Below are 12068 nucleotides of genomic sequence, written 5' to 3'. Positions count from 1 at the left end.
TACATCAATATTACTGTTAAGTTTTTAACTATTAAATATTTAAATATTTTAAAAAAAATAAATTTTAGATATTAAAATAAAATAAAAGTAATAATTTAAATATTAAACATATAATTTATCAAAAAATAAAAGTTGCAAAATTTAATAAAGAAGCGAAACCAAGGGGGAAGATGCCAGTTGGCCATGTAGGGTGACTAACGTAAAATAGAACCTATGGTCCAAAACACCCAAAACAATGGCTTCTAAAGGGGGCCACTTACGTTTTTGCCGATATCCGTCAGCAATCAAATATTATAAATAAAGTACCTTAAAAACCAACAAATTTAAACATTTCCCTTTTCAGTTTTTCTCCATTTAATATAAGCTTTCATTTACTGTCATCATCAAAATATCATTTATTATTATTATTCTTATTCCTCCAACGAGCTGCATGCGTAGTCCCCATTTCCCTTTTTCTTTTTTAAACCGAAAGAAAACCAATTCCTCTGCCTCTGTTTCTCTCTGAGCCTCGGGTACGTTTTTTGGGTGGCAAATCAAGGATCTTGTTGCATTTGAGTGATATGTAAAACTTGTTTCCTTCTTTCTTTTGGGTGATTGCAGATATGGATGCAACATTCACTCCTGGATTATACCCTTTGCATCGTTGTATAACTCTCCACCTGGTTTGTGTTCTTGCTGTCTAATATTTTCTCTTTTTTTTGTTGATTTGGGTTTTGGACAGAACGTTGATACGCCAATATGGTTTTGACTTTTAACAATGTTTTTATGTTTTGTTCTTGTTTTTTCAGGTGAGACATGCTCAGGGGGTTCATAATGTAGCAGGGGAAAAGGATCATGTTGCTTATTCATCCGAAGAATATTTTGATGCCCATCTTACACCTCTCGGCTGGCAGCAGGTTTATAATGGGGAATCATTGGTTAAATTACTGTGTGCGTGTGTTTCCAACAAAACGAAAAAGAAAAAGAAATGGAAAAAAATTAATGATTTGATTTACTTGGACTCTGTGTGTGCTTTTCTATATTGTTGAAATCTGGTGCATCAAAGTTGGTTTTACCGTTTTAGGGAGTTTAATCTTTAAATCTTGCTTTTGAACAATTCTACTGTTTTGCTTTGGCAGTTGTGGGAACAATATTTCTTTAGCATAATTATATTTGTGAATTGTGACCCTTATCATAATTTATAACAGGCCGACAATCTGCGCAAGCATGTTCATGAAACTGGGCTTTCTAAGAAAGTGGATTTGGTCATTGTTTCCCCTTTGCTCAGGTATTATAACTTTTCAGTTACTTTGTTTCTCGAGAATTTGTACTTTAATCTTGGGTACTTTTTTCATTTGCCTTCCTTTTGTTTTACTAGTATAGCAGTATTGCTTTTAGAAAAATACGAAAACTTTTTAGCACCACTTTTTAATCCTTATTTTAATTAGTGAACCCTGTTTATTCCTTATTGTGGTGTTTCGTTTGTCAAATTATTTACATTTTCTGTTGCTTTTTCAAATAATATTTTCTAAGGTAAAAGAATCAGATTTTAGGAAGGCAATAGAAAGTTTATTGCCTAGGCATATTTGCACATATTCATTTCATAAGAACAACAGCATGTTTCACCATAAAGTCAGTGCAAAATCAACAAATTTTTTGTAGCTTCGGAAACTAGAAAAAGTAAAGGACTAGGAACTAATCCAGTGGGAACTTTAAAGCAATTACATATACATATATATGTATATATTATATGTATGCATGTTATTCATGATATTTCTATTAACGTATGCCCAGTCCGAGTTTTTACTTGGATTTCTTATGCTCTAGCTGTGTCTTTTGGGATTATAGGACTATGCAAACTGCAGTGGGAGTTTTTGGTGGTGAAGAGTATAAGGATGGGATAAATGTTCCTCCACTAATGTTTCTGCTTATATTTTTGTGTGCTGTTGTATACAACAAATATGGAAACCAATTTCATGCATGCACTGCAATAGTAATGAACAATGATTTATCCACTGAGACTAAAGGGTGCACTAATTTTACTTCAATTCTTTCTCAAACCCTTGTACTTATATCTTTCACGGATATTCAATATCCATCAGTATACTTATATGCTTGATCGGACTCCAATACTTCGCTGTTGGATTAATCGATATATTTTAGGTATCTATTCTAATGTTATTACTTGCTGCAATTTGAGTATTTGACTTCCCAATTTTCTGCTTTAAGAACCAGCTCTCGGAATGCATAACATGGTGCTAATCTGGAATATGCATGGCACACTCGATATGCATTTGAAGATGCTTAGTTATTTGTCAGAAACTCAACATAGATGTAAAGATTGGAATAAATTCTCTAGGTTATGATGGAGCATAATTTGAATGGTTCAGGCATATCATCATAAAAAGCGCGAAATCAAATGTTTTTGACACCTAACGCTCAATTCCCATCATATGTGTGGGAAACATGTGACATAACCGGTTCATTGGTAAATGTAGGTCATCTGTTTTATTGCTTACTTTAAGAAGTTCTGTGCTTGAAAGAATAATGGATTATGCTGATTCTAGTGTAGTTAATGTCAAAACCAACCATAAGTTGATAAAGATATGTATACTCAAAAGAGTTCATGTTGTAGAATTTGCAGCTAGTATCAATTGCCTGAGATTTTCCTCTTTATTTTTGTTGAAACTTCTGGTACTGTGTCTTTCTCATCTCAGTTTCATTGTTTCCTCCTTGAACCATTGAACCACAGGGAGTCCATCCATGTGATAGAAGAAGAAGCATCCCGGAGTATCGATATCTCTTTCCTGCAATTGATTTTTCTCTGGCAAGTGTTTTGTCTCAATTCTCAATTTCTCATCAGCAGCAATTGTTACGTAGTTTCAAATTCTTGTTTTATTTTCTCCCTTCAGATCGAAAGCGACTACGATGTTTTATGGGTAGCTGACATCCGAGAAAGGAACAAAGACGTTGCAGCCAGAGGAATGAAGTTTCTGAACTGGTGAGTGGTCTATTTCTTGCAAATTTTCCATTTATGTTGGAGCAACATAACAAAGAAATGGAAGCGTATGCCAAAACAGAACTGCCCTATGACTAGATTATATAACATTTGTTGCAGGTTGTGGACGCGGAAGGAGAAGGAAATTGCAATCGTTACACACTGCGGATTTTTGTACCATACCTTAAGTGAGTTTGGGCGTGATTGTCATCCATCAGTGAAAACCGAAATATGCAAACAGTGAGTTCTGCAAAAAAAAAATATTGTAATTAACCACTACGAAGAAGGATGTATAGGCAATTGCATGTTAGTATATCTGTGGATTTAACTGATAAATAAGAAATTTCGGTCCATCTTTTGCAGCTTTGCTAACTGTGAGCTCCGGTCTGTAGTTCTTGTTGATAGAAGGTAAGCATGGCAGTTTAAAAACTTGAAATTGAACTAGATTTCTTGATAGGATACTAATGTCGAAAACTTTTCTTTTAATTTCCTTGTTTTTCATTGCAGTATGATGGGATCCGATCCTGCAACAACTAACTATCCCGGAAAAATCCCTAGCGGCCTGATCTTCCGAGTGATGTTGCTGCTGAGAAGCTTTCAGACGAAGGAAATGCCAAATAGTTTTATTCGTGTTTCGAGGGGTGACCAAGCAGGCACATTCAGTTTGATATCCACAACATGATTCGTTACAAATTTACTGAGATTATTTGTTAGGTATTTGAAATTTTTTGTTAAGCTCTCAAGTTACATACGTTAGGCAATCTTAAAATCATTTCAATAATGTTAGCTAGATCAAAATGCTTTAAGCAGTTGATGCTGTCAATTCTTTAAATGAAAAACAGAGTTCCTACGTACTACGAGCATGAGTTTTTTTTTTTTTTTTTTTCAATAAAGTGTATGGATGGCAATGTTGCACCCTTCCACAAGTTTATTTTGAGCAGTATCATCGACTTTCTCTCGAGCCGTCTGGATCCGATCTAGTCGCTTCCGATTGTTTGAGAGCGACTTATACTGAGGCAATTCAACTGGAAGCCATTAAAAGAATGGCATATCCTTGGAGAAGGCAGTTTAAGATAAAGCTGTTTTGCATTTCATCAAACCACTTGAGCTGTTTGAATTTGCTTTCATAGCACCCTAAACCAAGGTCGGTTTTATTTTCATCAGGAAAAGCAAAACCCAGAAATGTAAACAATTACTACTGTTAATATGGAGGGAAATGCCAAGTAGTTAAGTACCACTGTCACAATTTACCGAGGAAAATTAGTGTAGGAAATTAATTGCATCGTCAAACTCTCTGAAGTCAAGTATATAAACAGTATGATTAAAAAAAAGCATGTCAGGAGAAAGCATATTTACTTTTATTTACAAGGAAATGTCCTTGTATTATTTTTTATTTACTTCTATTTTTTTATTCCAAAAAGCATGTCAGGAGAAAGCATATGCAGAAAATTTTCAATATATTTGGGTATGATTTATTTACAGTCTAGCATATTTCTTTCTTTGTTATCTCTATCTTCCCATACTAACGTGATCGTCCCATATGAAGACATACTTCATATAAATGAACTCCGTTTTTTTTTCTATTTCAGGGCCAAAACAATAGAAGAAAACAAAGTGGGAACAAACCAGAAGATTACGTTTACGACGGCCAAACTTGTATAAAGGAGGAGGTGCTGCAATTGAATCCATTTGGCTTCAGAAGTGAAAAAAACAGAGGAAGATAAACACCAACAGAAATGAATTAGGAAAGGTATAAGTTTTATAAAGGACAAAATATATTAATGTTTTCATCTTATATTATTATATACACATCGCACCATTTTTATTCTTTAAATTTATCACCTTCTCACATATTAGTAATTCATTTTCTATCCTACATCAATACTTCGAAGCTTGAACATTCATTTTCACCACTTTTGTGTCATCTTAACGGGTGATCACGTAACTAAACGTTTGATTATTTTTTTTTAAATTATAACATGATTATAAGGCAAGATTATTGTTCGTTGATCACTGCAGTCATGCTATTATTGTGCTAATCTCGTTGTTGTATCATGGGAGATAGTCGACCAACGCTCTCCAATACAATAGAAGTGAACAAATCTATCTCAAAAAAACTATATAAACATATTTTAACGTGTCAACCCATATGATCCAATGACTACTGACAAATAAATAATTTATTATTATCCTTATTTTCTTTTCATTCTATTTTATTATAATCTATTTCCAATGTTATTACTCAATGTTGTTACTGTAAAGTGTTTCTTAGATGTTAACGTCTTTGACTAACAAAATATAGGGGGAAGAAATAACTAACTAAGAGTATTTCTCAAGAAAAATAATAATGCATATATGTAAATACTCAATCGCGTTTTAAAAAAAAAGACTTAGTTGCTTCACACGTGTACGCAGACATTTTCCTTGAAAAAAAGGAAACTAAATAGTCCAGTGTTTACGTTGCATGGGTTGACTATTATTCAATTAATAAACAGCCTAAATGAAAAGTAAATCAGTAGAAACTCATAATACTTTTCCTCGGAGGTAATTAAACCAAGTTTTCAGAGTTTCCACAACTCTTTCCTTCGATTTATTCATTTTCCAGGGAATTTTCTGGTAAGCAAGGCCAAGACATGCAGTTTTGCATGTCAGCTGTATTAATTATTCTACGAAATGTTTAAGCATTTCAATGGTATTATTATATATTTCTTTGAATAGGTTAGTATAAACTATATATATCAAGGGAAATCATAGTATATAATACACATAGCCCAGTACATATTTGAAAGTTGTTGGGAGGTCAAATCGACATTTTTCAAAGTCCCTTCAAACATTTTCCTCCTCAAGTTCCATCATTTTTCCTTCTTCTTTACTACAAAATATGTTCTCGTAATTGTACCATCATTTTATATTCACTTGCCTTTCTGTTCCATTAATTATTTCCCAATCACAAGCCTTTTGCGTTGCTTAAGTTCAAATTCCATTTGCAGAAAAGTTATGAATACCAGCTCAGCTCAATTTCCATACCCATGGCAGCGTTGCAAAATTATTCACTTGGTATGTTATTGTTTTATTTTAACAAAGTGTTGATTATGTGTGCCAATTAAGTTAAACCCTCGTATGAAAATGCTTCTTATTAAACCATAGACGTGATCACTTTCAGGTGAGGCATGGACAAGCTATGCATAATGTAGAAGGGGACGAGGACCGTAAAGCACTGGTCTGATCACCTATTTGATGCACAACTCTCCCCTTTGGGGTTGCAGCAGGTAATGTAATAATAACAAATGGATTCTTATGGATCGTTAAAACCTGAAGTAATTCTAATGTAAATATATACAATCAAGCTTAATCTTTCCATTTGTTTTTCCAGGTTTGTAAACTTGGCAAGGATGTTCATGCCAGTGGGCTTTTTAAGAAGATTGACTTAGTCATCACCTCTCCTCTGTACAGGTTGAAAGGAAAACAATTTTCCTGAATTTTCAAATTCCCTTGTTAAAGATTAATAACTTGTCATATATTTTTCAATTTCAATCCCAAGCTAATGATTCACTAATAGGACCATGCAAACTGCTATGGGAGTTTTCGGTAGTGAAAACCAGGCTGATGGAGGGAACAATGGTCTCAATTGCCCCCAAATTATGGCAGTTGAGCTTTGTCGAGATCGCATGGTACGTCCTGTATCTATTTTATAATATTACCCGAAACCCAGCAACCAACCATATTTGGACATTTATATTTGAAAATGCATATCATTCATATAATTGACTGCCTGCACGCAGGGTCAACGACCTTGTGATATGAGGCGGAGGGTTAGCGAGTGTCAAGCTCTTTTCCCCTCTATTGATTTTTCAGTGGCGAGTTCTTTAATTAGCCACCTCAATATATATCCAGTGATAATGGGTATTAACGTATGTATGCATATGTTGTTGGTATGGATCAGATAGATGGAGAAGAAGACAGCATGTGGAATCCGGAGGTCCGAAGAGGAAATGGCTGCACGTATGGTCCTTTTCATGGAATGGTAAAGATTTTCTTCAGAAAAACAAACGTCCAGAAAATCTTGGTTGTGTTTATTAGTAGTTGATTATTTGATCACAGGTTGTGGACAAGGCCAGAGCAGGAGATAGTGATAGTGAGCCATGGCATAATCCTTCAGAAGATATTATATGTACTTGGAAATGACTGCCATCCAACCATTAGATCTGCCTTGTGCAAACGGTACTCACCCTTTCTTAAAACATTTAATTAATTGTGCAACCGTTAGATCTGCCTGTAACTAATGATGTGTAAATGATCTGATTTCTTCCTCTCTCTTTTTTTCAGCTTTGGCAATTGTGAGCTTCGTTCAGTGGTCAATGTGGATAAACGGTAATTTAACATTTTCGACGTAGTATCGTACGCTTAATTTTGAAATGCGTAACACACTGTTGTCAACATATTGCAGCCTAAGGGAGGCGGATTCACCACTTTGCTCACCAACAGATGTTGCAAACCTGAATGTTTCAAGAGGGGAAGTTTCCAACTAATTGGAGACCATTAAACCATCCAAGGATTCTTTAATCTGTTCATCAAAGTGTAATCTTTAATCTTTTTATTTTTCATATTTCACTGCTCTTGTTAATTTTAAATGCAATTTGACAGAAATAAGTCTACATTACATGTAAAATAATTAGACTCACTGTTTTAAGAATCATCAAATATATCTTGTTCATGTCAATGTTGTAGCATGTTACACTAAATGCAAAATGACGGTTAAAATAGGCATCAGCCAAATTTAAGTAACAACATTCTATCATATTTGATTCTTAGAGTGCTCCATATTACTTGCAAATGTTCACACAGTGCACTATGATTTTCTAACAAAAATGTAACCTACTAAGACTGAGAGGAGGAGTATGACGATAGCAGCAATGAAGTTTACATTGGGTGACTTGATGGTTTTCTGACTAGTTTGTTTACCGGTAATTTCTCCACCTTTTTTTTGGGAAGAGCTCGATGTCGAAGAGTAAGGGAGGACTATATCCCAAAAAGATCTAGTGGTCACTCTAAGGGATTCTTCTTCTGGTTCCAAGATTTTTGAAGCATCGTTTGGGGCTTCCATGGACATCAATTCAACACAATGGTCTTTTAAAACCTACCAGATCAAGAAAACACCAAATTAGAATATTTTTTAAAGAAATAAAACAGTAAAAAGACGAGTACAATACTCATTTGTCAAAGATTGCACACGTAAACATGTTATCCCACAATTAAACAAAGACGAAGAAGAACCTCAAGTGTTTCTGATGGTTGAAGATAGTCGCTGATAAATGTACCCGCCAACCACGGTACAAAGACCCTCCGAGGTAATGAAAGATTGCAATTTTTCCTGAATATATCAACTTCCGTTATTCCAACTTGCTCATAGTACAAGATAAATGAAATTTTGGTTGGAAATGGAGGAAAGAAAACCCGTACATAGGAATTGAAAATATTGATTTAAGAATGATTACACAAACATATGCTATTTTGTTAGTCGCTTGTGTAAGAAGGTAAAAATTTAACATATCTGCTTCTGTAATCAATAATGCAGACACAACATAGTCAAACAATAAATTCAAATTTCTAATTTATTAGCATGAAGCCATCATGATAAGAATGTACAATTTCTGCTTATGTAATCAATAATGCAGACACAACATAGTCAAATCTAAATTTTTTTGCATGAAGCCATGACGATAATAATGTACAGTGATTCAGTAGAAAAAAGCCTAAACCAAAGATCTAAGCAACAGAAAGCATCACTCCTCAAATTGATTGATAGAGACAAGAGAAGATTAGATGTTGAATGACAGTAAATAAGTCTTCCAATTAGAGCTGGGTTCTTTCGATAAAATAAAGACTTATCAACAATGCTAATGCACCTCAAGGAGTGTAAAACAAGTTGGGAAACTGGCTTTTCAGACGATGAGTCATTTCCTGTTTCCTTAATTACATCGTCATTTGGCCCTACATCTTCACCCGCTTCATCGCAAATGATATCCAGCCTACATAGCAAACTCCTGATGATATCATCCTGATCACAGCCATGAACAATTTCATAAGACAAGAATATCAAGCACATATCACTCAAGTGAATAAGACAGTTCATTCTTCTGGGATTGAGAACATACAATTAACCTTTGAACATTAGCATTTCAAGTTCTCATTTCTATGCTGAAGAATTTCAAGGAAGATAAAATATGCTATATGCTTGTTAAAAGCATATCAAAAGAACTATGACATGTCAAATAAGAGAAATTAATAGCTACATGAAAAAAGCTTGCACCATGTACACACAAACACAATTTAAAACTGAGAGGTATGCTAACTCAAACTTAAATCATAGATGGCACAAGGTGGAAAGAGACTCTTCAGACCAAAGTTTTAGGGGTAGCATGTCTTTTGATGTGCCAGAGAATGTTAGAATCTCAGCACATATATTTGTACCGTATTTGTCAACATCAACTCAACTAAATCAGATAATTTCATATATTTCCCAAATCTTGTATTCCACTCACAAGTCACATCCATTCAGATAAACATTTGAAAAATATCTAAGTTGGTCATTGTTATCTTGCATAGAGATGCAACATCTAATCCCATCTATTTCTCTGGATAAGAATTTCCATCCCAACACTTCGTGTGTGTGTGTGTGTGTGTATAGAGAGAGAGAGAGTTATCATCTAAATAAAAAAATGGGAACCTTTATATCAGCAACAGCCTGTGAAATTGGTTCCTTTGAATTCAAGAATGAAAAGGAACATACAGAGCCAGTAAAATTGACAATACCTACAACATCTTTATTGCTGCATGCTTCACAAAATTTAAACAAATTATTAAATGTTAGATTTTACAGTATAACATGAAAAGATAATTAAGTTCAAATATTGAAAAGGCCAGGAAACCTTCGATGTACATATCCTTCATAAATGGTAGAAACAACTCAACTTCATGCAAACCATCTGTTGTGCAAGTTTCATCATTAACAACCTAAATATAAAAAGAAGATCAGGAATTATCAGTAAAAAGGTGAACGATTTATTCAAAAAGGAATGGATACTATTCCATAATTATAGAAGATTAATAAATTAGATGCTCTGAGATTCAACAGGCTGATTTGTGATTCTCACCATGTTCCCATCGATCATGACTTTTGCATCTCGTAGCTCTTTAACATAATTCAAAATTCCATTACGGAGAACACCGACAAGTGTCTCAGATTTTAATGATTTCTCTTGATATATAGGCAGCCTGGATAACATATACCTCTGTTAATAAAAAAATATTAAAGATATTCCTTTGAAGCTAAAACAGTCGGCCGGAAAATGTCAACATGTGTATATGGAGAACCAACAATGTAGAAAGAGAAACTAAGTTGCAAATTAAGACTTGTCATATGGTAGCCTAATGCTTTAGCCAAAAGGACCACAAAAGCTATGAAGAAGCAGGAAAAATATAGATGATAAGAAAGTGGACAGAACTCCACTTGTACCCAAGGACAAATTAAAAGGTATTCTCAAACCAATTAATAGAGCTCTATGATGGGAAAGATTCGATTCAGATAAAAAAGAGGAATCGGTAATACAGGTTACCTAAGATCAAAGTCGTAGAAGCACTTAAAAGTTTGAAGGGAAGTTAAGACCCTTCCCATTTTGAAGTCACAAGGTCGTAAGCTGCTTGATGTAATATTTGATGACAGTGTACAAGTTCGACATGCCCATCTACCAAAAAAGTGACATTTTCAGATCAAAATTGAAATGAAACTTAATAGCAAACATCAATAAGAAATACTATTGACTATGGATCTAGTTTTTATAAAATACCTCCTTGGGCTATAACATACGTGAATAAGCAATCTTTCATCAAGGTCATCCTCCAAAAGAGATGCTGCTTCAGCAACTACTTTTACAGTCTGCAAAAACAGTTACATTTATTTCAGATCATAAATTGATGAAACCAAAACTTCAAATAAAAATTTTGTAAAAAAAAAAAGCAAAACTTCAATATAAATGAAGCAAATATAAAGTAAAACACCTGACAAAGCTCCGTGATGGAATTCTTGAATGCGACCTCACCAGCCCACACATAAATACCCACTACTCTGATTCCACCCACCATCATTCTCGACACCTTGATTCAATAACATTTACATAATTTAAGGGAAAAATCAAATCCACTTCACTAATTTAAAGTAAACAAAGAAAAAGTAAAACGTACTTGGCGAGCATGTTCAGCGACCCAATCCTTGTCAATGACCAAAGATGAGGAAGAATCAGAGGACTGCGATTTGGGTTTCGACCCCTTTTTCCTATTGTCTTTTGCAGGCTCCAGAACCAAACAAGCTGGCTGTCCGGCATCGTTTTGAGGAGTGGGTACTAGATCGTACACGAAACCGCGGTCCAGAATGGAGCTGAGTTTTCCTATCACCAAACCAACCTGCATTCATACGGGAGAAAATGAATTTATCGTGAAATTCCTCGGAATTCATTGATCTTTGTAATTTGATTTCGAAAATAAAAAGTAGCGGACCTGAGCCGGAGCCGAGGATTGGGAGAGACGCTCCTCGGCTAGCTGGAGTTGGCTTTCCTCTCCAACCACTGCTTTCACCATGATTTTGACTTCGGAGAAGAACAGAACGAAGTCGAACCACTTGGGATTACGGAGCTAACAATAAGAACCGGAGATGAAATCATAGGAAAAACGGCGCGGTCCTGCCTTCAATGGATTAGAAACGGTTTTTTGCAGTTGCGCATTTGGTTAGGCCTCTGGATTTATTTGGGAACTTGGGTAATGGGCTTCGTTTAACCAGTGGTTTCTGTATGAGCTTCATCATAAGTCCCATAAATAGTTTAGGGTAAATTACACAAATAATTTTAAAATTATATCATTGAAATTTTATAAATCATTAACTAGTTGTAAATTTGTAAAATTATTATAAAATAGTCACTATAAAATAATAATATTTAATAAGTTCATAATCATTTTATATAATTTGATAAAATTTAAGGACTATTTTATAATTATTATAAATTTTAATTATTATTTTTTAACCTTCAAAATTCTAATG

General features: G+C 34.4%; 1 protein-coding gene and 2 pseudogenes across 1 annotated transcript; 2 read left to right on the top strand and 1 right to left on the bottom strand.

The window, feature by feature from the left end:
• The first annotated feature begins 462 nt into the window (after nt 1–462).
• LOC120180283 lies at nt 463–3598 on the top strand (annotated as a pseudogene).
• Nucleotides 3599–5911: 2313 nt separating this feature from the next.
• On the top strand, nt 5912–7510 carry LOC120180200 (annotated as a pseudogene).
• A 151-nt stretch (nt 7511–7661) lies between these two features.
• On the bottom strand, nt 7662–11724 carry LOC120180147 (protein odr-4 homolog). Its single transcript, XM_039185533.1, has 11 exons — nt 11531–11724; nt 11219–11437; nt 11036–11131; nt 10825–10913; nt 10594–10722; nt 10132–10252; nt 9907–9991; nt 9705–9814; nt 8884–9035; nt 8252–8348; nt 7662–8114 (listed from the first exon to the last, which is right to left on the bottom strand). The coding sequence occupies exons 1-11, from the start codon at nt 11609–11611 to the stop codon at nt 7827–7829; spliced, it is 1467 nt and encodes a 488-aa protein (XP_039041464.1). The 5' UTR covers nt 11612–11724; the 3' UTR covers nt 7662–7826.
• Nucleotides 11725–12068: the final 344 nt, after the last annotated feature.

Source organism: Hibiscus syriacus, unplaced genomic scaffold (assembly GCF_006381635.1).
Source record: "Hibiscus syriacus cultivar Baekdansim isolate YM2019G1 unplaced genomic scaffold, ASM638163v2 tig00112491_pilon, whole genome shotgun sequence".
In the NCBI taxonomy this organism is placed as follows: domain Eukaryota; kingdom Viridiplantae; phylum Streptophyta; class Magnoliopsida; order Malvales; family Malvaceae; genus Hibiscus; species Hibiscus syriacus.
The sequence above is the reverse complement of the archived record's forward strand: the minus strand, read 5'-3'. Positions and strand labels throughout refer to the sequence as shown.

What these genes read in the sequence shown, in the direction of transcription:
- LOC120180147 (XM_039185533.1), bottom strand. Translation starts at nt 11,611, where the DNA reads ATGGTGAAAGCAGTGGTTGGAGAGGAAAGCCAACTCCAGCTAGCCGAG. An exon ending in GAAGGATATGTACATCGAAG is followed by an intron (nt 9,815 to 9,906) that starts GTTTCCTGGCCT and finishes AATTTTGTGAAG; the next exon opens with CATGCAGCAATAAAGATGTT. An exon ending in CTTGTTTTACACTCCTTGAG is followed by an intron (nt 8,349 to 8,883) that starts GTGCATTAGCAT and finishes TGATATATTCAG; the next exon opens with GAAAAATTGCAATCTTTCAT.